Source organism: Penicillium hispanicum (assembly GCF_028827665.1).
Source record: "Penicillium hispanicum strain IBT 35686 chromosome Unknown utg000004l_segment0_segment0, whole genome shotgun sequence".
Taxonomy (NCBI): domain Eukaryota; kingdom Fungi; phylum Ascomycota; class Eurotiomycetes; order Eurotiales; family Aspergillaceae; genus Penicillium; species Penicillium hispanicum.
This window is the reverse complement of record NW_026623196.1, coordinates 174,992-196,831: the sequence shown is the minus strand read 5'-3', so window position 1 is coordinate 196,831 and position 21,840 is coordinate 174,992. Positions and strand designations below refer to the sequence as shown.

General features: G+C 55.0%; 10 protein-coding genes across 10 annotated transcripts; 5 read left to right on the top strand and 5 right to left on the bottom strand.

The window, feature by feature from the left end:
- Positions 1-139: 139 nt before the first annotated feature.
- Positions 140-1,447, bottom strand: N7459_003855 (lysophospholipid acyltransferase family protein; the record flags this gene model as incomplete). The annotated part of the gene is made up of 1 exon (XM_056943039.1): positions 140-1,447. The coding sequence occupies one exon, from the start codon at positions 1,445-1,447 to the stop codon at positions 140-142; it is 1,308 nt and encodes a 435-aa protein (XP_056799922.1).
- Positions 1,448-1,967: 520 nt separating this feature from the next.
- Positions 1,968-3,377, top strand: N7459_003854 (NADH kinase POS5; the record flags this gene model as incomplete). The annotated part of the gene is made up of 1 exon (XM_056943038.1): positions 1,968-3,377. The coding sequence occupies one exon, from the start codon at positions 1,968-1,970 to the stop codon at positions 3,375-3,377; it is 1,410 nt and encodes a 469-aa protein (XP_056799921.1).
- An 874-nt stretch (positions 3,378-4,251) lies between these two features.
- N7459_003853 (serine/threonine protein kinase CLA4) lies at positions 4,252-6,846 on the top strand (the record flags this gene model as incomplete). Its single annotated transcript, XM_056943037.1, has 1 exon — positions 4,252-6,846. The coding sequence occupies one exon, from the start codon at positions 4,252-4,254 to the stop codon at positions 6,844-6,846; it is 2,595 nt and encodes an 864-aa protein (XP_056799920.1).
- An 845-nt stretch (positions 6,847-7,691) lies between these two features.
- N7459_003852 (uncharacterized protein) lies at positions 7,692-9,811 on the bottom strand (the record flags this gene model as incomplete). Its single annotated transcript, XM_056943036.1, has 2 exons — positions 7,692-9,614; positions 9,674-9,811. The coding sequence occupies 2 exons, from the start codon at positions 9,809-9,811 to the stop codon at positions 7,692-7,694; spliced, it is 2,061 nt and encodes a 686-aa protein (XP_056799919.1).
- Positions 9,812-10,086: 275 nt separating this feature from the next.
- Positions 10,087-12,115, bottom strand: N7459_003851 (glycine--tRNA ligase; the record flags this gene model as incomplete). The annotated part of the gene is made up of 2 exons (XM_056943035.1): positions 10,087-10,470; positions 10,529-12,115. The coding sequence occupies 2 exons, from the start codon at positions 12,113-12,115 to the stop codon at positions 10,087-10,089; spliced, it is 1,971 nt and encodes a 656-aa protein (XP_056799918.1).
- A 388-nt stretch (positions 12,116-12,503) lies between these two features.
- N7459_003850 (rRNA-binding ribosome biosynthesis protein RPF1) lies at positions 12,504-13,799 on the top strand (the record flags this gene model as incomplete). Its single annotated transcript, XM_056943034.1, has 1 exon — positions 12,504-13,799. One exon carries the CDS (start codon positions 12,504-12,506, stop codon positions 13,797-13,799), a length of 1,296 nt encoding a protein of 431 aa, XP_056799917.1.
- A 1,221-nt stretch (positions 13,800-15,020) lies between these two features.
- On the bottom strand, positions 15,021-16,283 carry N7459_003849 (class I SAM-dependent methyltransferase; the record flags this gene model as incomplete). Its single annotated transcript, XM_056943033.1, has 2 exons — positions 15,021-16,065; positions 16,144-16,283. 2 exons carry the CDS (start codon positions 16,281-16,283, stop codon positions 15,021-15,023), a joined length of 1,185 nt encoding a protein of 394 aa, XP_056799916.1.
- A 1,949-nt stretch (positions 16,284-18,232) lies between these two features.
- Positions 18,233-18,994, top strand: N7459_003848 (uncharacterized protein; the record flags this gene model as incomplete). The annotated part of the gene is made up of 1 exon (XM_056943032.1): positions 18,233-18,994. One exon carries the CDS (start codon positions 18,233-18,235, stop codon positions 18,992-18,994), a length of 762 nt encoding a protein of 253 aa, XP_056799915.1.
- A 445-nt stretch (positions 18,995-19,439) lies between these two features.
- Positions 19,440-20,614, bottom strand: N7459_003847 (amphiphysin-like protein RVS161; the record flags this gene model as incomplete). The annotated part of the gene is made up of 6 exons (XM_056943031.1): positions 19,440-19,893; positions 19,960-20,107; positions 20,172-20,245; positions 20,310-20,355; positions 20,458-20,508; positions 20,602-20,614. 6 exons carry the CDS (start codon positions 20,612-20,614, stop codon positions 19,440-19,442), a joined length of 786 nt encoding a protein of 261 aa, XP_056799914.1.
- Position 20,615: 1 nt separating this feature from the next.
- On the top strand, positions 20,616-20,878 carry N7459_003846 (uncharacterized protein; the record flags this gene model as incomplete). Its single annotated transcript, XM_056943030.1, has 2 exons — positions 20,616-20,642; positions 20,705-20,878. The coding sequence occupies 2 exons, from the start codon at positions 20,616-20,618 to the stop codon at positions 20,876-20,878; spliced, it is 201 nt and encodes a 66-aa protein (XP_056799913.1).
- Between the last annotated feature and the right edge of the window lie 962 nt (positions 20,879-21,840).

Below are 21,840 nucleotides of genomic sequence, written 5' to 3'. Positions count from 1 at the left end.
AGTGTTCATTCCTCGTTCCTATATAACAAATCGTTACGGGGATTCTAATACTAAGAATTCCTCCAAGTCTTCAATCATCACGCCAAAAGTTCATAATCCCGAAACTAACGAAAAGAGAATTCGCTCCAGGTTATCCCAATCAGTGTAGCCAACTGCCAACGGACCTGCACAAGAACGCAAGACCAACCAGAACCATGAAAATCTGGCCAAGTTCGACCCAATGATGCAGCCGAACGTAAGACTCTACATAGCCAGCAGAGGCCGCCAGCTTTTGTTCATCGCTGGCATGACTGGCCTTGATGGTACCACCCAGCTCGGAGGGGAATCTACCTGTTTCGAAGTAATGGTCCAAGAGCTCATCCTTTTCGGCCCATCGGGCCCTTAGCCAGGCGTCAAATTCCTTCTGGTCATCCAGCGGAATCTCCGAGACGGGGAAGCGCCTCCAGTGCATGTTGACCGAGGTTGGCGGCCGTCCCTGCAGATATGTAGAGCGAAGAGTGAAATATTTGTCAGGATAGCTTCCTTTTCTATAACCTCGGTCGTTAGTATCGAAGCCGAGAAGACATGAAAATGCTTTCATCACATACGGTGGCCCTTCATAGGCAATGGTGGAATCGTAGACCCAGTCTACGGTCCCTCGTAGTTGCTGGAGACAGAAGAACAGGCCCGTTGACCTGGGGAGCACCTGGTGCTTGAAAGAAGGCAATCCTTGTTTCTGCCCATATTCATCACTCCGTCGCTTGGTGTTAATGGACAGGTTTGTTCCCTCGGGAAACATGAGAAGCCACATCGGGTTGTACTGCGGCTGGTCGGGCTTGGAGTCTGTACGTTGGGTTTTCAATCTCTCCAGGCGATGCTGCAGTCGAGGCTTGTCAGAGAGCCATTTTCGTGCCATGAAGATAAAACCATAGAACATCATGCCCTGGCCTACGACGGGAATATACTTGAGCGACTCTTTCAGAATGATAAAGACCCGGCCATGCATCAGGTTGGTGTAGGCAAGCCACCATAGGTATATCCAGTCGGTGTAGACCTGGTGGTTGGCGATCAGCACCAGACGCTCGGGGAACTGTGTTCGCAGCACACCATCTTCCGACAAATGGAGCTGCTCTCGCACACTGGCATCTCCGCTGACCCTGAAGAGAGTTGGACTAGCCCACTCCGTAAAGGCTGTGATCACCAGCCCAAAGTTTTGTTTTGTGTATGCCATGTACGAGTAGTACCAGTCTTTGTTGATCAGGTATAGCGGAGAGCCGATCACTTGGGTCGCGAAGATGACGACGCAGCAGCAGTTGAACCAGGCTGATAACAGCAGTGAACGTAGAACCTGCATTGGAATGCCATGCTTGAGACGTGGCTCTGTGGCAGGCTTGCTGGAGTGTTTTTGAAGCTCGCTGGCTTCCGGGGCGGTCGGTGGCTTGCGTTGGCGAACCTCGGCTGAAGTCATAGCGGGTGGTTCACCCAGATCGATGGGTTGCTTGATCTCGACGAATATGCGAGGTAGTTGTAGGGAGAATCATGCACCAGGCAGAACTGCTTGGGATGTTTAAGACAGCCCACCAAATGTGCGTTCGTTATGGTTAGCGGGAGGCGGCGGATTGGGGGAGATCGACAGCGGGCTCGGGTTCGGACTACAGCCTACTTGCCCAGCGGAAGTAGGCAGAGAGCTGGAGAACAGAGGAGCGAGAGATGGGAGGGGGATCCATCAAAGAAAGTGCCTCCAGATAACAAGGCAGAGGCTGAGCCGAGTCTATGGTCTCGTGAACTCCGTTCCCAGCGAAGCTTAATAACGTCAGAGCTGAAGAGCGGTGGGGCGTGCCTTTTCATTTTCATGGGAGCTATTACTGGGCTCTAACATCTCGCCGTGTCACCAACTTCCCCTTCTCTACCCCTGACTTATTGGGCCGCCTTGATGTGACCAAGGCTTTGGATCTTTGGTTGTTGACCGTGGCCACGGTCGTCCAACCATGCACTGCGCCATCCGTCGCAAAATTTCCGGTCTCTTCCTGCGCCGTTGCTTTTCCTCGTCGGCGCCGCGTGACGAGATCCGTGATGTCGGCGCTTTGTCTCAGCGACTAATTCCTAGGTATCAAGGTATGGGCGGACTCCGTGTGGCGAGTTGGACGCTTCGACTAACAGCCTTTTCCCTCTCTCTTTTCCAGAATCCCAGGGCGAGCTACTCTCTCTCCGATGGCCGGCGCCGCCCCGGAATATTTTGCTCGTACGCAAGGACTGCGCTCCGGCTGCGACTGACTCGCTCATTGAGTTCGCAAAGTATGCCTACCAATAGTAAAGATGCTGGCTCGATATCTCGCTCTGACTCATGTGCTCTCACCAGTCATCTCACCTCCACATATCCGTCGATCGCCGTGGTCCTAGAGTCCAAAACTGCCGCCGAGGTCCATTCGTTGCTGTCTTTCCCCGTGTACTCCGCATCTTTGGATGATAAACCCACTGCGTTTCATGACAAGGTCGACCTCACTGTGACGTTAGGCGGAGATGGCACCATCTTACATGCGTCCTCGCTCTTCGCTACGTGCTCCAATGTCCCCCCAGTCCTGTCATTCAGCATGGGAACCTTGGGCTTTCTGAGCGAATGGAATTTCTCGGAGTACAAACGAGCTTTTCGAGAGGTCTACATGTCCGGGGCTGGTGCCGGGGACCGGACCCCTGTTCTGGAGGATACCGTCGATAAAAAGCATGAGTCGCCGACGGGGCCGACCGGCTGGTCCTCCGTTCGAGGCAAATCCATGGGCTTGAACCGCGGAGCCCCGATCTTAATGCGCAACAGACTCAAGGTCGGGTTGTTCACCGTCGACGGACGCGAGACCACCCCGATCCGAGGCAAATCCGACCAGGGTCGAGGGGTATACGTGATGAACGAACTACTGATCCACCGCGGAAAGGAACCGCACCTGGCAGTCGTGGATATATTTGTCGGGGGTCGATTCCTGACCGAGGCGGTGGTGGATGGAATCATTATCTCGACCCCCACGGGGAGTACAGCCTACAGCCTGAGCAGTGGCGGTAGTATTGTGCATCCACTGGTCCCGTCCATCCTCCTTACGCCGATCTGTGCTCGCAGTCTGAGCTTTCGGCCCCTCGTGCTGCCATCGAGCACCCCAATTACGCTCCGGCTGAGCGAGAAGAATCGTGGCCGAGAACTGGAGGTAAGTTTGGACGGGGTCAATCTCGGCCAAGGGATGGCAGTTGGCATGGAGGCCCGCGTTTGGAATGAGGAGATGCGGCATGGCCAGAATGAATGGCAGGGAGGCGTGCCCAGCGTGATGCGGAGAAGCATGGGCGGCGAGGCGCACGAGGGATGGGTAGGCGGCCTGAACGGACTGCTCAAGTTCAACTATCCGTTTGGAGAATGATCGTGACCATGATTCTGATATTATGAGTAACCTCTGCGCGCGCGCGATGGAGCCGTACTTATATAGTGTCCTCGCGGTGTATTGTATAGTGCATGGTTGTCACCCAATGATCTGACGCCAGCAAATTGCGGTTGTCTGTAAGCGCCGGTCGAAACCAACGCGCCCGTGGATCCGGATATGGTTTGCGCGTCCATGATTGGCAGAGGCTTGTTTTCTGTAGATTGAACCCTCCGGTTCCAGGTCCCTTAGTCGACCACCACTGGCACCAAAGTACGATAACACCAAAAGATCTCAGGGGAGATCGCCTTGGGTGCCCCATCCCGCCCCAAAAGCACCACCACCACCACCTCCGCTGCCGTCGTCCATTATTCTCCCCCCGCCCCTTTTCTCCCTTTCTCTTTCTTTCCCCTTCCCCACCACCATCTCGAAAAAGACCCCCGATTTTCTGGTCTTGTTCGTACTCGATTGTCGATCTGAGCCTTCCTCGCAGTGCGAGGACCGCTCTGTACCCTCGATCCTTGAAAGGTAAGCGACTTCCGATTGGGGCTATCCCACTCCGCTCCTAGACCGTTTCCACGCCCTCCAGCCCCTCCCCCTCCTCCATACTACTTGGTCGGATTAGTCGCTCCTGGACTGTGAAAGGGCTGACCCTGTCTTCTCAGGTGGTACCTAGAAGCGCTAGCTTCGGAGGGGCCTCAGGAGGTCTCGGCGCGCATTCACTTGTTCTCCCTTCTCTTTATCCGCGAGCCTGACTGCGCGACCACCGATATGGCTTCGTACGGAAAGTAAGTCGCAGTCGAGTCACATTTTATTTCCTATTTTTGTCACACCAAAGACGGCGCTTGAAACTAACACGCCTGCCTCTTCAAGCACCATGTACACGCCGGATCAGTTCATGAATCCGGGGCCGGCTCCCCGTCCCCCTACCGATCGTCCCAAGTTGACCATCCCCACCAACAACGCCAACGTGGCCACGTCGTTCGGCCAGATGTCGTTGAATTCGCCCGGTACCCCAGGCACTGGCAATCTTTCCCTGTTTCCCAACACCAGCACCCCGTCTCTGGTCCGGAGTCAGACGGGCGGTGGGTATTCGATCGTGAAAGAGGGCCCTGTGCGCTGCAAGGAGGACAAGTTTTTGGCGACATGGAACCAACGACATCTGATCTTACGCGAATACAAACTCGAATTTCTGAAGAGTGAATCGGGCAAGGTGGTACTGACTTTCCCACTCTCGACCGTCACCGCCGTCTCTCGCTCGGAGGAGTCTAAAATGGCTTTTGAGATCACGCGCTTGGCCAACCCTAAGGATGCCGCCTCCAAGACCGCCCTGATCACCCGCGACGTACCGACGAAGACAATCACATGCGAGGTCAAATCTGATGATGAAATTTACGAGTGGATTGACAAGATCTACGAGCGGTGCCCCGGAATGGGTGGTGTCAGCAACCCCACCAACTTCAGTCACCGCGTTCATGTCGGCTTTGACCCGCAGTCGGGTGCCTTTGTCGGCTTGCCTCCTGAGTGGGAGAAGCTCTTGACAGCTTCGGCAATCACCAAGGAGGATTATAAAAAGAACCCCCAGGCTGTCATCGAGGTCTTGGAGTTCTACTCTGATATCAAGATGCGGGAGCAGAACCCGCAATACTATGGTGGTATGAATGGCGGCGGCGGCGTTCAGGCCAAACCACTGGGCGGCAACTCCGTGGGCAACTCCATTGCTCCCCCGCGACCTCCCCCACCAGGACCCTCCCAGCGCCTGGACAGCGGGCAATCCAAGGTGTCGACGGACAGCTCTTTCCGGTCCGCCACATCTTCGCCCGGCCAGTCGCAGGGCCCTGGGTCGGATCGTGCTATGGAACAGCAGCAGCAATTGGAGCGCATGAAAGAACTAGCGGACCAGGAACGTCGTCGCGTGGAGGAGGAAGCCCGCCGCAGGGAAGATCAAGAATATAACGCGTCTTTACCAAAATCGCGCCCTCCTATGGCCAAGCAAGAGCTTGGTGGCTATGGTGGGCAAGACGCATCCATGAACAGTCGCTACCAGCCAAGTCGTCCTGCTCCTCAGGCCCCCAGCTCTGCATCTCGGAATCCCGGCCAGGACCCTCGACAGCTCACAGCACAACGCCCAGCCCCCGCTCCTCCGTCTCAAAGTCCCTACGGACAAGGCCCACCACGATCCCCTGGTGGCCCTCGCACCGAGGACCATCAGGGCTCCCCTTCACGCTATCCTCCACAGGATCCTCGTGCCCAGGCCCCGGCCAATCGTCCACCTAACAATGGCGCTAAGAGCCAGCAAGCACAAGGGCCTCCTCCCACACGCCTGCCCGCTCCCGTCCAGCAGGTAAAGCCACTGAATATCGCCAACAAGCAAACCGGGAATAAGCAGGCAGTCCCTGATGGTGTCCGCCAGGCGGAGGCCGCATTGACCAAGAAGCCTGAGCCACGGCAGAAGGAGGTGCGCATGTCGGCGATGACGGAGAACGAGGTCATGGACCGATTGCGATCTGTGGTCTCCAAGGACAACCCCAACGACTCGTATAGTAAACAGCGCAAGATTGGCCAGGGTGCATCTGGCTCTGTGTACGTGGCACGTGTCAAAGAACATGCGACGTCGCCAGTGGCTCGAGAGCTGTACCGACAGTATGGCCCGCGGTGTCAAGTGGCTATTAAGCAGATGGACCTGCGCAGCCAACCCCGTAAAGAGTTGATTGTGAACGAGATCATCGTCATGAAGGACAGCCAGCATGCCAACATTGTCAACTTTTTGGATTCGTTCTTGCAGGAGCAGAGCAACGAGCTCTGGGTCGTGATGGAATTCATGGAGGGTGGCGCGTTGACCGATGTGATCGACAACAACCAGGTCATCCAAGAGAACCAGATCGCCACGATCTGTGCCGAGGTTCGTGTTTTTATTTTCCGTTTGCATTACACGCTGGTTATTAACATATGTATCCAGACTTGCAAGGGATTGGCCCACCTGCACAGCCAGAACATCATCCACCGTGATATCAAGAGTGACAACGTTTTGCTCGACCGCGTCGGTCACGTCAAGATCACTGATTTTGGCTTCTGCGCCAAGCTTACAGAGTCCAAGAGCAAGCGTGCCACAATGGTCGGAACTCCGTACTGGATGGCACCTGAGGTTGTCAAGCAGAAAGAGTATGGCCCGAAGGTCGATTGCTGGTCACTGGGTATCATGGCTATTGAGATGATCGAGTCGGAGCCTCCGTACCTCAACGAAGAGCCCCTCAAGGCTCTATACCTCATTGCCACCAACGGAACCCCACGGCTCAAGAAACCCGAGAAGCTGAGCAAGGAACTCAAGGCCTTCCTTAGCGTGTGTCTTTGCGTGGATGTTCGCAGTCGTGCCACTGCCGACGAACTATTGGCGCATGAGTTCCTACAGGCAGGCTGCAGTCTGGCTAGCCTGGCCGAGTTGCTCCGCTGGAAGAAAGCCAATGGCCAGTAACCTTTGGTCGCTTCTCGTCCCCTATTTACAAGAACTCGTACCTGCGACGACCTCGAATTGGATATTTGTCCTGCGCACATATGAGTCCCATTTAACGCGCCTCCGGTTTAGAACGTTCTTTCTCTCTGAATACTCGCGCCTCACGAACACTGCATGGTCCATTACCCTCTTGCCTTGCCTCAACCACAGCTCATTTCGAGATTGAGTCTTGATTTTGCTTCGAAAGTTCTTTTGCTACAAACTTTTTCTACACATACAGAACCTGGGCGTTGGTAATATTCGGCGTTATGTCTTGATCTTGCTTTGTCCTGCTTTCTATGATAATCCCATCCCGTTTCATTCCCTTCGACTCTGCACAAAAACCACTACCTGCGTGTTTTTATCACAATCCCCATGACGTTGACGTTGATATTGATGATTCTGACTTTTGCACTACCATGGTGTGTCATTGCACTAAAAGCGACCAAGTTACTAGTCTGAAATGAACTGAGGGCTTCTTCTGATTGGCTATCTCTTCACGCGAAATTTGCTATTACTCGCCAAATCTAGATGCGTCTTATGGTATGCATGTATGTCTTTAGGTAATAGATAGTGGCGAAGAAGAGATAACTCTCAGATATGACCAAATCTTTCAATCAAATCATGATGACGGCGTAGTCCGAAAGAGCAGTTGATGGCAAATACAGAGTCGTCTACATCATAGAGAAGACATGCAATAGCAATACATAGTTACAGTCCAACAGTACCCTCCACGTTGCTGCACTTTGGCGACAGTTCCAAAGGTCTGATGCGAGAAGAAAAAGAATCCAAGCCACCAAGAGAGAAGCCCAAACAATACGGAAGAATCAAAGCAACTCTTGTCTCACAAATTGGCCCAGCTGCCCACACGCCTCGCTGAACAATACCCCTTGCAACACAGTCTCACCTTCACTCGCAGCCCAGCGCCCAGCATCCGTGAGACGCTGTTTCCAAACCGCCTGATCTGGACCACTCAGATCGTGCCAGGCACGCAGTTTCTCGGCTTCGGCTACCTCTTCAGCGGCGTGGTGAGACGCCGAATACGTCTCGACGATCACGCTCTGCTCGGCGGTCTGTTCGTGTTGGTTGCAGCGTACGATCACAGATAGAGACTGCGGGGAGGGCGTCTCGATGTCCACAGGCGCAGCACCGGCACTGTGGACACGGTCAAGAATTCTCTTGAGGCTTTCGATCTGGCTCTCCGTCTCCCCTGAAAGGTAGGTCTCTGCAACCGGGGTATCACCGCGGCTCCAGTACGATGGTGAGAGCAGACTGTCAAGATACGAGCTTTGGCCGGGTGGGGGTGGTATGTATTCCCTTGCAATGGAATTGCGGATAGAGCCTGGTAACCATTCCTTTGCACCAAAGAAGGGCGGGGTGCCCCCGCGGATCTCCAGGAAGGCGAGCATAACGAAGATGATGGCCGACAGTGAGAGCAGGAGGGAGCCGGTGAACAGGAGGATTTCCCAGAACTCAGCCGGACCGGGGAGAGAGAGTACATAGCGCGGCGTGCGTGAGGAGGCGGGGAAGGGTGAGAGCGGAAGTGTGTGCACGACGACTGTGTTGCCCATGCTAACGGAGGCAAGCTTCACGTTCTGAGGAAGTACTTCAGGGGTTACGGGGTGCGCGGGTGCAATGAAGGGCGAGAAGCATAGTTTTGTCATGGAGAAGGGATGCACGTCATGGAGGGTGGTATAGAGCCTGAGGTTGCTATAACCACGCTTCGGGCCATACTCGAGTGTCCACATAGTGATGGAATGATCACTGCCGCTGGCGGCAATGATGATTTGTTCCTGGCCCTGCGGGTTTGTGCCAAGTGAGCAGATATCAAAACCGAGTCCGATCTTGACGCTCCGGGGGAGCTTGCGCCGGCGCAGGATCTGGGCCTTTGTTTGCTTTGCTGTTGGTAGACTGAGGAGAACCAGCTCGCTACCACTGCGGTTGGGCGCGTTCTGCAAGATGAGCAGGGTTGTAGACGAAAGGAAGCGCAGGGCGCGGAACTTAGGGCGTGCGGCGCGGGCTCCGCTGCTGGGCAGCGGGATAGTATAGACACACTTCACGTCGGGAGCAGCATTGGACCGAGTGGAAGACGAAATCTCTCCAACCATCACATCGACGCCGTTCGTGTACGCGACGCGGAACCGCCCATGGCCAAGACTGGCAAAGTCCACATCCTCTGCCTCTTCGTTGCTGCCAAGTCGAATACGCCCAATGACATCTGACTCGGTAGGGGACTCGGTGGCACGGAAGAAGACAATCTCTCCTGATGGAGCCATGCCGGTCGCGATAGCACCCACCCTAGTTTTCTGGCTGTCTTTATCTGAGGCATCGTGGCTTCTCTTCCACGGCGACAAACGCAATACCCGTTGGTAAGTATCGCTGGAGTCAGCACCATTCTTTGAACGGAAGATAGATGCGCGCGAGAGTTCCGTAGCCTTCCCTGGAATCGCCTTCTCTTCTTCTTTCTGCTTGTCTTCCTGTCCCTCCCCCACCTCGGACTTCGGCGCGTCGGTCGTGACCAATGCCTCGGTTTTCCGTGGCGCCTCAAACTGAAACGCTCGCATATGCTGATTGTTGTTTTGCTTCTGCTGTGCCAGAGAACTATTGATTCCAGCCAGGACAACCAGCGAGTTCTCGTCGTTGCCGATCTGCGGCGCCGCAGCGAGCGACGTCACCGAGTCCTCCTCTCGCGATAGGTTTAGCTCGAAAGCTTCGGTGATTTGATTCCGCCGTGAGGTATCTAGCAGAGACTTGACATATACAGTGAGATTATGTTCTGAGCAATGACACAGTTAAGCGCGCAACTTACGATCTTATTCCCAACTCCGCTGCGGCCCTCGCCGCCTCCGCCACCAACGATTAACCGGCCATTATTGCGCGGATCAAAGTCGGCGGAGAACAGTGGACAGGAGAGGGTGATTTTGGCAGCGTGGATTGTGGGCGCCATTGTTTCTGGAGTGGTGTTCTCTACAGAAGAGAGAGAAAGAGGACAGATGGTGACTGTCCGAGGGTTGCCCCGGATTCTTGGCGCGGATGGCCGGATTGGGTGATGCCGCGGAACTACAAATTGAGCGCTAATTACATACTAATAAACTAAGCCATCTAGAAGGTGAACGGAGTGGGGGCTAGAATAGATAGAAAGATGAACAGATGTGTATTGAACATGAACAGATGGTGTATATTTTTTTTTCTCTGCAAGAGCGCATTCTTCTTGGCTCGGATCTACTCGACTTCCTGGCCAGTGAACTCGGGCAGCCGCTTGGTGATATCTGCCCAAGTCTCGTCGCCCTCCACGAGCGACTTGAGAGCTTGCAGAATATCGTCCTCGCTGGCACGGACCTGCTTGGTCGAATCGCGGTCGCGGAGGGTGAAAGTGTTGTCCTTGACAGACTGGAAATCGACCGTGATACCGAAGGGAGTACCAAGTTCGTCGTTGCGGGCGTAGCGCTTGCCAATACTGGCGGACGAGTCGTCCACACGGTTGGAGACACCCAGACGACGCAGCTTCGAGGTCAGACGCTGAGTCAGGGGCTTGAAGGAGGCGTGGGTCGAGAGGGGAACCAGCAGTACCTTCGTAGGCGCAACTGCTGGAGGGAAGGAAAGAACCTAAACGGTAGTAGTCAGTATACATGAGAAGACCATTCGGTATGATAAGAAAACGTACGCCACGGTTCTCGTCGCCAGCACGCGACCAGTAGACGTGCTCGATCATGCTATACATAATGCGGCCGATACCAAAGGACGGCTCGATAACGTTGGGGGTGTACTCGCGAACGTTCTCAACGCGGGTGCGCTTCTCAATCTTGATGAGCTCCTTCTCCAGCTCAACCTTGCCAGAACCGACACCCTCGACATCGACCTCAATCTTGCCGTTCTGCTCAAGATCAAGGGCCAGCTTCTCGCGCAGCTCCTGAGACAGAGCATCGACAGCCGCCTCGACGGTCTTGGCGTCCTTCTTGAAGCGAGGGCCAAACTTCTTTTTCTCGAGATCAATCTGCCACTCCTCGATGCGTAGGGGCTCGGGGCGGGTCTCACGCACCACCAGAGGCGCGCCGGTCTTGTTCTTGTGCACCGTCAGGTCATAGGCACTACGGTCAGCGCAGCCAACACACTCAATCCAACCGTAACTGGTCTGCAGCTCAGCATCCCAGCAGTCAGCAGCATAGTGAGCCATCTCGTTGGCCATGTGCTGACGGAAGCGCAACTTGTTGAAGTCCACGCCCAACTTGGTCAGGAAAAGCTGGATACGAGCCAAGAAGTAGCCCAGGGTCTCGTTGTCAACCAGACCAGTCTCGACGGCCTTGCCAATGGTCATCTTGGTTGTCTTGGTGCTTCCAGAGAGCTGCACGTTGCGATCAAGCAGAGACATCTCAATGTCCTTGACCTCGACAAAACGAGGGTGCTTCTTGCCACCTTCGGGGTCCACGTAGTGCTCAATCTCAGCCATGAGGAACTCGCGGACACGCAGCAGACCGGCACGCGGCGAAATCTCATTACGGAAAGACTTGCCAATCGACGCGGAGGCAAACGGCATGGACTGCTGGTTGTACTCGAGCAGCTTGTGGAAGTTCAGGAACTGACCCTGGGCGGTTTCGGGTCGGAGGTAGCCGGGCATGTTGCTGCTGGGACCAATCGAGGTCTGGAACATGAGGTTGAAAGCGACGGGGGGCTGCACTTCACCGTCGGTGGTGGGGTTGCGAATATTGTACTTCTTGATGATCTTCTCAAGATCCGGGCCGTCGAAGTTGTCGATCTGCGCGAGGGTCTCCTCGTACTCCTTAACCACGGCGTCATCCAGCTTGACGGCTTTGTTCTCCTTGGCCTTCTTCTTTTTCTTGGCTTCTTTCTCCTCATTGACCTCAACCTTCTGGCCACGCGCCTCCTTGTCGCCCTTCAACCGAGCCTCCAACACCTCTTCAACCAAGTGGTCGGCACGGAAGATCTCGCCAGTCTTGGGGTCCTTGCACATCCAGTCGGCGAACTTGTCCACGTGCCCGCTAGTCTTGAGGATATCGTGCGGCGTGAGCATGGTGCAATCGACCTCGAGCATGTCCTCCTCCAGCACGAAGTGCTTGCGCCACAGGTCGGTCATATTGGCGACCAGCGCGGTTCCGGGAGGACCATAGTCGTACAGACCAGACACGCCATTGTAGATCTCGAAGGAGGGGGTGTAAAACATGCGGCGGCGGAGCATTGAGTCGAGCACCATGCGGTCGACCTCCTGGCCGGTCTTGGTGGTGACGGTGGCCATCTTGGGGTTTCGTTTGGATGGCTTCTGGAGCGCAGTCGAGCAGGTGAAAGTCCTGAGCTGGAGGGGTGGAGGGGAAAGAAAAGAGCGGGGGAAAATGCGCGGCAGCAATTGAGTCATCCAACCCACACACAGTCCAATCGGACTACACCACAGGACTAGAGAGCAGAGGGACTGACGTTAAACGAATGAAAGAAAGCGTTGCGCCGCTTCCTACTAGGTACTTTTTTCTCGAGTTCCTTTACTTTCCCCTAATTGAAAGGATCAACAATCGATTGAAGTTCTAAGTAGTCGGAGCGCCAGCCCGGGAAATTGATATTCCGAAACAATTTATTTCTTGAAATTGATCGACCGTTGCTCACCGTCGTCTCATTGCGCAACGCACCTCACAATGGGTATTAAGGGCAAAGGAAGACCGCCCCCTGGTGCAGTGACAGACGAGAAGCCGGCAAATAAACAGCGCCGGCAGTTGTTGCACATCAAGCGCAAGAGAGCCAAGGATGCCTCACGTCGCGCAGAGCGCTACGCCTTCAAGAAGGAAGAAGCCAAGAACCCCAAGTTGAGAGAGCAACGTCTGCGTCGCAACGTCCCTCTCACTCTCGACCGGAAGCGAGTTTGGGACGAAGCCGATAATGACGCCGCGGAGGATGGCCTGGGCCTGAGCGTGGACGTCGAGCGCATCAAGCGGGCCAAGAAGGAGGAAGAAGACGAGTTGAACCGGCCGTTCGAGGAAGAAGATGATAGTGACGATGCAGAGTCCGATGCCGAGTCTATCGACAGCATGATTGCCTCGAGCGACAGTGAGGGCGAAGACGAGGACGAAGAGAAGGACGGTGAAGACGAAGACTCGAGCCGTGGGCGAAAGAAGTCATCGCTCCCCACTGCCACCGAGCGAGCAACCAGCCCAACACAGTCTACTCGCAGCACGAATCTAAACCTCGCGCCAGAAGCTCTCGCCGCTAAATTCCCTACCCTCTTCACTCCCGGGCCGCCGCCCGCGCCGAAAATTCTTATCACGACCTCGATCAATTCGACCCTTCACAATGAAGCCGAGATCATGACAGACCTCTTCCCGAACAGTGTGTATATTCGGCGCACTGCACACCGCCACTCGCACAAGTTCTCTATCCGTGAAATCTCCAAATTTGCCTCGAACCGGAACTTCACGACCCTGCTCGTGCTGCAGGAGGACCAGAAAAAGCCAAGTGGGTTGACCATGGTGCACCTGCCCCAGGGTCCGACTTTTCATTTTACCATCAGCAACTGGGTGGAGGGGAAACGGTTGCCCGGGCATGGCCGAGCAACAGGACACTGGCCCGAGCTCATTCTGAACAATTTCCGCACGCCGCTTGGTCTGTTGACGGCGCATCTGTTCCGCACGCTTTTCCCGCCGCAGCCAGACTTCGAAGGCCGACAGGTTGTCACATTGCACAATCAGCGTGACTACATCTTTGTACGCCGCCATCGATATGTTTTCCGCGAGAAGCGCGAGACTGAGAAACCGGTTGTTGGGGCCGACGGGAAGGAAATCCAGGGTGCCGAGGGCATTCGGACTGGTCTGCAGGAACTTGGGCCGCGGTTTACGCTTAAGCTGCGCCGCGTGGACAAGGGCATCCAGCGGGCTAGCGGACAGGAGTGGGAGTGGAAGGGGAAAATGGAAAAGCAGCGGACCAAATTCCAACTGTAACTTTTATTTCCTGTCTGATCTATACGATACCTTTTCTTTTATTTGCATGGGGTTTGGGGAGTATCCAAAAGCACGTGTCAATTCTGGGCTAATTGCAATTTCAAAATCCTATGGACATAACCTGAGCAGTGCGGTAGTCATGGCTTCAAAATAGCAAGTCGCAAGTGAGGTTCTCGATATTGACGGTACAGATCAGTATTTTCTGGTCCTTTCCAACTTATTGGGGGGTAACTGACGATTCAAGCCTAGCCACTGGAGAGGCACACTAAAACCCCCTCCAGGTCCTTAGAGAAATTAGAAGAAACACAATATGGAAGTGTATTTTAATAATGACAAGCCTACTTGGGGGTCTATGATCTCAATTTCAACGCGCGAAATAAGACAAAGCTCCATAAATTCATCCAACCAAATCCAATGACCTGTCTTCCGATGTCCATGGAGGTTGAATCCCCTTGGAGACCAGTGATGCCAGCCTAGTAGCAAGTAGTTTGGGAAGTGCATCCTCTCGGCTCCTCCTTTATGCTTTCCTTTGAGGCATCCAAAGAAAGATATCAGCCAGACGCGATATCCTTTCTTTCTGGCCCATAGTCCCGAATAGCACGTTGCACCTGCGACTCCGTTTCCAACAAGATAATGGCAGAGCCTGGCATCGTGTCTGATGCCAGCCTAATAGATGACACCAAGGGCCTCCCTTGGACTCCTATATCGTATCCCAGCACAAAATACGGGCGAATCCTCTGATGAGACGAGAGTACAGTGTTGTAGCAAAGGTATGTTACCCAAGAAGATCAGCCTACTGTATGGACAGAATCACTCTCAAAGTATGAACTCAATGATACAAGCTTCGAAATCCAGGCGTCTGGTCGCCGGGTGCCTGGGGACTGATTGGTTAAGGTACTTATCGTTTGGTAGACTAGGTGCTAGTGGAACCGAACCCTTGGGTCACAACCCAAAGGTACGAAGTTACAGGGATGATTGCTCGCCGAAGCTAACCTTAACCCTAACCTTGAAAATGCACCAGCTCATAATTCCCGAGTTCGACCAGAAATCGACAGTTGATGATAACTTCTAATTAACGATAACTTCCCGATGCGATGCAATGCAAGAAATAGAGCTTTTCGCTATCCACAATAAAACAATAAAACACCTAGGACTAAGCCCCGCGGACCTAGAATGCATGCACAGGGGAGATGGGTAATGATACAGCCTCAAGAAACCAGCTCACTCCGCCTCCAGCTTCTCCTCTTCATCAGTGTCATCCTCGTTATCAGGGTCTTCCTCCCCCTCCCGCTCTGCGGTCAGCCTCTCATTTAAGAGTCTCACCCGCTGCATCGCCCTCGCCATCACGGCATCTCTCTTTTGCCCGTACGAGCTCGGCTTCCGGGCCGTGACGACGCGCACCCGCGCCGTCAGACGGTCGGCCGAGAGCAGCTCCGTCTTCACGTTCTCGCAGAGCTCCAGCGCCGCCTCGCGCGACCAGCGTGCGTGGCGGGTAAGCGGGCGCAGCGCATACGCCTCCAGGCCCTCGAGCAGGACGATCAGGGCCATCTTGCCGATCGTCTTCTCGTGCAGATCGTCGGGCCACAGGCCGACGGGGATGGTGCGCTCCAGGACGCTGACGTCCGTGAAGCCGGCGTCGATGAGGGCGCTCGGACGCAAGTGGTGTAGGTCGCGCGGGTAGCCGGTCTCCTGGGCGGCGGCGCGCAGGGCCTCGGCGTAGATGCGGAGGTATGAGGAGGCGTCGGCGGCCGGGGAGGAAATGGTGTCGGCGGCTGGGTCGACGTCGGAGACTTCGATGTAACCGCCCGGTTTGAGGTGGGTGAAGGCCTGGGTGTAGACGGTGTGCCAGTCCTGGAAGGCGCCGGAGAGACCGCGGAGGTGGACCAGGTCGAATGGGTCGTGGAAGGTCCACTCGGTCTGGGCATCGGCGAGCTGGAAGTCGACGTTGGGGAGCGAGAGATGGCCCAGGCCGGAGTCGAAGACGCCCAAGTCTGAGGCAATGATAGTGGCGTTGGGATATTCGGCGCTCATCTCGATGGCCCAGTCGCCCGGGCCGGTGCCGACGTCGAGGATGCGTGGGCTGTTTGTGGTCAATGGCGCGCTGGTGAGACGGCCATCGAGGAGGATCAGGTAGATCTGATGGACGACATTGAGGCGAGTCAACTCCGTTTCGTCGTTGGGCATGAAGTAGGAGTCGTCACAGTACCGACGGCCGTTCTCTTCGATATACCGAAGGGTATGAGATGCGCAGGACCGGGTGGATTTTCTACATTGGCGACATGTTAGCTCTTCGTTCCTCGGTAAAAATCACTACATGATCAAGTCCAGGTTGAATGCGACATACATTGAGGCCGCGCCATCCGATTCGTTCTCCGACTCCGAACCGGAGCTTTCGACACGTACTTGGATCTCAGCCGGGGACTCTTGCCCAGCAAAAGAGGACCCGGGGCCCTCCTCCGATGACAGGTCTGGTGTGTCGCCCATGACATGACGATGTGCGGGTCAAATCTGGACAGGAAGTATTGACCAGGTAATAAATGAGAATTGAATCACGCAGATTTTGGGTGAGTTGAAGCCGTGTCGATCAGCTCATCGAGCGGATAGTGTGAGAAAAGGAAGTATGAAGATCAATGAGGCACCCGGCCACAGAAGAAAACGGTAACGGTAACGGTCACAATCAGTTGACAGCAAAGCGCGAGATAAAAGGAGTTTCGGAGGCAACGTGATCCACGGCCAGCAGCGACATCCAACACTATGCCCGAGAAAGTTTTTTGACGGGATGCAGTGGGGACCCGACAGCGTGGACAAGATGTACGTCACAGCGTCCAAAGAGGAATAATTAGGGCAAAAGAGGGAGTGAAGGCAAATTCAAAAGTCGGAAAATGGCAAAAAGCAACGGGTCCCGACAGCTAGGGAAGGCCATAACTGATATATCGCGAACCCGGCGCGCTGGGTGGGAAGAGGGCCGGGGTGGAGAAACGGTAAGTAGTGAGTCCTTAGTGGAACTGGCCAGCGACAGAGGGGAGTGGGAAGCGTCGAGAGCACGCTACGACTTAGTTTGACTCTATACCTTTATTATTAGTAGTAGAGTAGTGCAGGTATGAGTGACAGCCAGACACCAATCCTGAATCCAGACTACTTACAACAGATGGAAAGGCCGAGCACTGCGAAGCTAGATTCGCCCGGCCCCTCCTCGTTTGACAGGCTTACAAATGATGGAGGACTCTGTCAAAACTTGCCTGCGGCGGGGAAAAAAAGGAAGTTCAACAGCTGAGGTGGACCGGGCTGATTGCGGGCCAGTCGGGGCGCCGAGTTGGGAGCTTACTCTCGGTAGGTATCTGCACTTACATACACATGCACCCAGCCTGGTGGTAAGGATGATCGGGGTTTGGTCCTTCGGGTCCCAATTTCTTGGGTACGACTTCCGGTGCGTTACTCACTTCTGTGGCAAGGTCTGGGTTGGTTCTGGGCGCATAGATCGGCGCAACTGGCTTCGGATTCTCCGGGCCTCAAAGCGGAGTATACCGTAGACCCGACACAGTGGTACCCATCCTGACAGGTATCCTCCACGCGGATGAGTTGTATACGCTGCAGGACTATTTCCAATCTGGCAAGGGAGGGTGCTGCAGTTTCAAATGGTACAGTGGATCTTAACTACCCAAGGAAGACAGGGAGGAAAAAGGGGGAAGAGGGGGGCAGACTAAGTTCGGTGTTTAGCATTTTGGGGGAAGGCCTTCCGTTGTACTATGCCGCTTCCTTCTATACTTAGATGACCCATTAATTTACTATGAACCCAGCCTTGGCCATGGCTCATCCATGTGATTACCAATTATGCCTTGTGGCTTCTCAAGCTTAATTTGCAACTGGGTTCGGATCCGAAACATCCATCATCCATCATCCATGCACAGGTAGGGTGTGACAAGACAGACGGCGAGGAAGACCACGATAAGAGATGATCAATTATGATAGTATTGAAGTACCTCCTGTAACTAGTAGTATACAAACGACATATCATGCGATAGATTACCAACATCAGACGATTATCCAGAAGTATACATAGTCACCCAGACTCGGGAGTCCCCAGCCCCACCACCAAACCTACACGCAAGTCAAGCCAAGCCAACCCTGCGCAAACAGTCCGTGCGCCGACCCGACAGTCTGGCGAATCCTGCTCGGGACCCGCCTATTGCCGCTTCGGGTAACGACCGCGCCAGTCACGAGAGGTCCCTGATCCACACGGCGGAATCTCCAATTCCCCCAACTCGTGTCTCCGGCGAACACCTATATCATCCGGGATTTGTGGAACACCTTTCCCGCCTGTGATCTGCGAATCTGCGTGACAGCGACGGCGTGTTCTGGGCCTGCTATTCCTCAACAGTACTGCAGGAGGGCTCTTCCCCCACCACCCCTCTTTGGACCTTCCCAGCGCAGCAATGGCTACCGTCCTCCCTCCCGCCCCTCGCCGTCTCCTCTTCATCGCCTCCATCGGCAACCAGGCACCCTACCGCCGCACCCGCCACAGCGCCGGCCACCTCCTCCTCGACGTCGTGGGGCCCCTGCTCCGGACGCGAGTCAGCGGCGCCGCCGCGCCCTACTACACCACCTGGTACAGCCCGTCGTTCATGAACGAGTCGGGCCCGAAGCTGGTGCGCCAGATGCAAAAATGGTTCGCGAAGCAGGACGAGGCGGGCACGGGCATGGGTGCTGGTCCCACGGCCGGTGCGAGAACGGGGCGCACGTCTGGATACCCGGCGACGCTGGTCATTCTGCACGACGAGCTCGAGGCGCCGTTGGGCAAAATCCGCGTGAAGCGGGGCGGGCCGGAGCAGGCGAGTCTGCGCGGGCACCGGGGGCTGATTAGCGTGTTGGAGAGTCTGCGTGGGAGAGGGCTGTATCCACCGCGGCAGCCACAGAGCCAGGTCCAGAACCAGAACGCACGGCGTGGCACGGCGGGCAAGGATACGGCGCTGCCGCGGGAGCTGTCGATTTTGCGGATCGGCATTGGCATTGGGCGGCCGCCGAGTCGGGAGAAGAATGCCGTGGCGGATTATGTGCTGTCGGAGATGGACGCCGACGAGCTGGGCGCCGTGCAGAGGGCGGCGGAGCCGGTCGTTGGGGTTCTGGCGGAGGAGCTGTGGCAGTGGAGTGGAGGGGCTGGTGAGAGTGAGCAGAGGAAGAGTCCTGCTACGTCTTGATCTGATTTGCGGCTGTTACGCGTGCATGGCAATTGGGAGTTATAGACGGTGCGCTTCGTATAAAAAAAGCATTGGGAGGGGGGGCCGGTGGGATGTACATTATCAAAGTTGGGGATTTGGGATCTCGCACTCGTGTATTTGATACCCCCATCTGCATCGAATTGGCATGCGGAATGCGCCATTTGAGATTGAAAACTCCTTTGCTCCAGCGATTAAAAAGAAGAGGTAATTGAGATTCCTCCCAATTGGATCATGTACAAGGCGGCTGGAAAGAGACACCACAGAAAAAAAGAAGCAAAGGAAAGAGGGACAGGGTCACATAGCCTTCATCAGCGAGGACGCAAGAGTAGACTCCAGCGGGCGCGGGACAAACTCCGCGCAGAAACAAAACAAAGCTCAGAATTATGCTAGATGTATGAGAGCAGAACGACCGGCAGGAAAGCCCTTAAACAGTACCGGCGATACTCAAATCGCGAATTTCCTGTAGCACCTCCTCAACGCGGTTATCCAGGTCACCCCGAGCATACTGGTCTCGGGTCTCTGCATCGAGGTACTGTTGCACCTGGGCCATGCGGGAGTAAGCTTCTGCACAGAAGCGCAGCTGGATCTTGACGAGCGCTTCAAAGCTGGGGTCCAGATAAGGAACGCGGAGGTCAATGAGCTGGGGTAGTTCGGTAAAAAGCTGCTCGTTCAATTGCTCGTAGGCCTGCTTGGCGATCTCGGCTTCGCGCTCGGTGCGCGGCAGCTTGGTGGCATCCTTGTCGGGCTTCTCGACTAGCTTCTTGACCTTGGCGCGCATGGAGTCATAGTCGAGCAACTTGTGGTTGCGCTTTTTAATGCATTCGTTGACGTCGGGGAAGTAGGCGCAGAAACGAGAGATGGGATCGAGGACGGTGGTTCTGTATAGATGTGGATCGGTCAGTTCCCGCATACCCGATATGGTGCACACGCAAATCTAGCCATACCGGTACGGTCCATCCAAGGCCTTGATGGTCTCGGCATCCAGATCCTCAACTGCTTGCTTATAGCTCCGGCTCACGCCGTCCTTGGTGCCAGCATCGCCGTAGAAGGCATCGATGGTTTCCGCGATGCGCATTTGTGACGCAGTCATCGCTGCAGACCTGTCAGTCCCATACTATGCTCCGATCTCCACGCTTTTCAGACGAGCAGAACCCACCTCGCAATGAGTCCAGATACCCCTTGGCCTCCTTCTGGAGGCGATTCGCAGCCGCCTCCATTGTCCGGTAGCGCCTGCAATGTCAACTGTCAGCTGCGATAGCCCCGCCTAATCGCCATGTCTCTCCTAGTATCGTACCGTTCCTCAATTTCATAGTCTCGGTCGTTGGTCCGTTCAACGTGACCTAGTCACAGAATAGATGGTCAGCTATGATCGCCGACGTGGACGAGTTGAGTGCGGCGAGGATCGAGCACGGCTCTGCGGGGTAGCACGCCAGCGGACTCACCAGTCTTCATCATTACCTGCGTCGTGGCGCGGTTGACATTCTTCTTGAAGCCTATTACCCAAGGATCTCCATTAGCACCTCCTCATTCACATCTGGTGTCATCGGAGCAGCTGGGTATCTGATCCGGGGATGGGTGTAGCGAACCTGCCCAAGACATGATGGCGGCTTCGTTCGAGTCCGAGGTTGTAAGTCCGGATGTGAATGTTCCGATTCAAGAAGAGTATGTTGAGATCTGTTCCCACTGCAGAACAGCAATAATGCAGCAGAACCTCAGGCGTGGAGAATGCGAGTGCTCAGACGGCGCGAGTCCAAAGACCAGCAAGTCTGCCTGACGCTGTGGCGGTGCACGGCGGGCTTACCTAATGCTTCCGGATGCGGATACGTCATTAGGGCTGAACTGCGAGGTCGCATTGAACGGTGACTTTTTGGCCCGAAGAATCAGGGGCCAGGTATTCACTTGGTACGAGTACGGAGTACAGATACAGAGGTAATGGTATTATGGATCCCTGCTGAGGAAGAGAGTCGAGAACGCATCCCAGATGAGGCGCAAGGCTGCGGAGTTGAGTATAGTACTTCCTTCAGGCTGAGTCTTCACACCCGCCGAGACTGGAATGCAGGTGCCTAGCGACTGTTTGACAGAATAGAGGGCAGCGTATGCGCCAAGAGCCTTAGTTGAAGGCGAGCGGGCTGGGAGCATCCTCCGCTCCGACCATCTGCAATTTCTGTGTGTTCATGCAGGTAACGTACGAGCTGACGGTGAAGTACTTCACTCTGACACAACTGTGGCTTGATCAGGCCCGTCGATCTTCGGCGAACCGCTCGGCGACTCGGCCCTACTGTTGAACAAGGAAGAGTATGCGATCGACGAAAATGGGAAAAACTCCAAGATACCGCGCTCGGGACTCCAAGTGTAAAGATTAGGTACTTGATCATGCTATTTGTCCGCCCTGACTGTGGATCGGACATTGGAGGGGCATGCAAATCCTCTTGACATCAGGAGACTGATGTCATACGAGGCCGCATGAGTGAACCCGAGTCATGCCGTCGCGAGGGGCAATGATGATTATCGTGGCAGGATGGACGTGCAGTCCCAAGTGTAGACGCAGCACCAATTCATTCCTTAGGATGTGGTTGTTGATTCAACTTGGTATTGCGGGTTCAGAGACTATGTACAGGAAGTGCGGCGAAGATATACGGGGAATCCGATCAAAATAGCCAACGAGTGGGAAGAGTTCAGACATCCACCACTGCCCCTGGCTGGTCTCCTATTCTCCGGGGACAAGTTGATCGGGGTATGTCCTCGGAGTCCAGGGAAACCGCCCGGTAAGCTCATCGTATATAAAAGTACAAAGAGAAAGAAACAACCAAATGCCTGCCAACGCC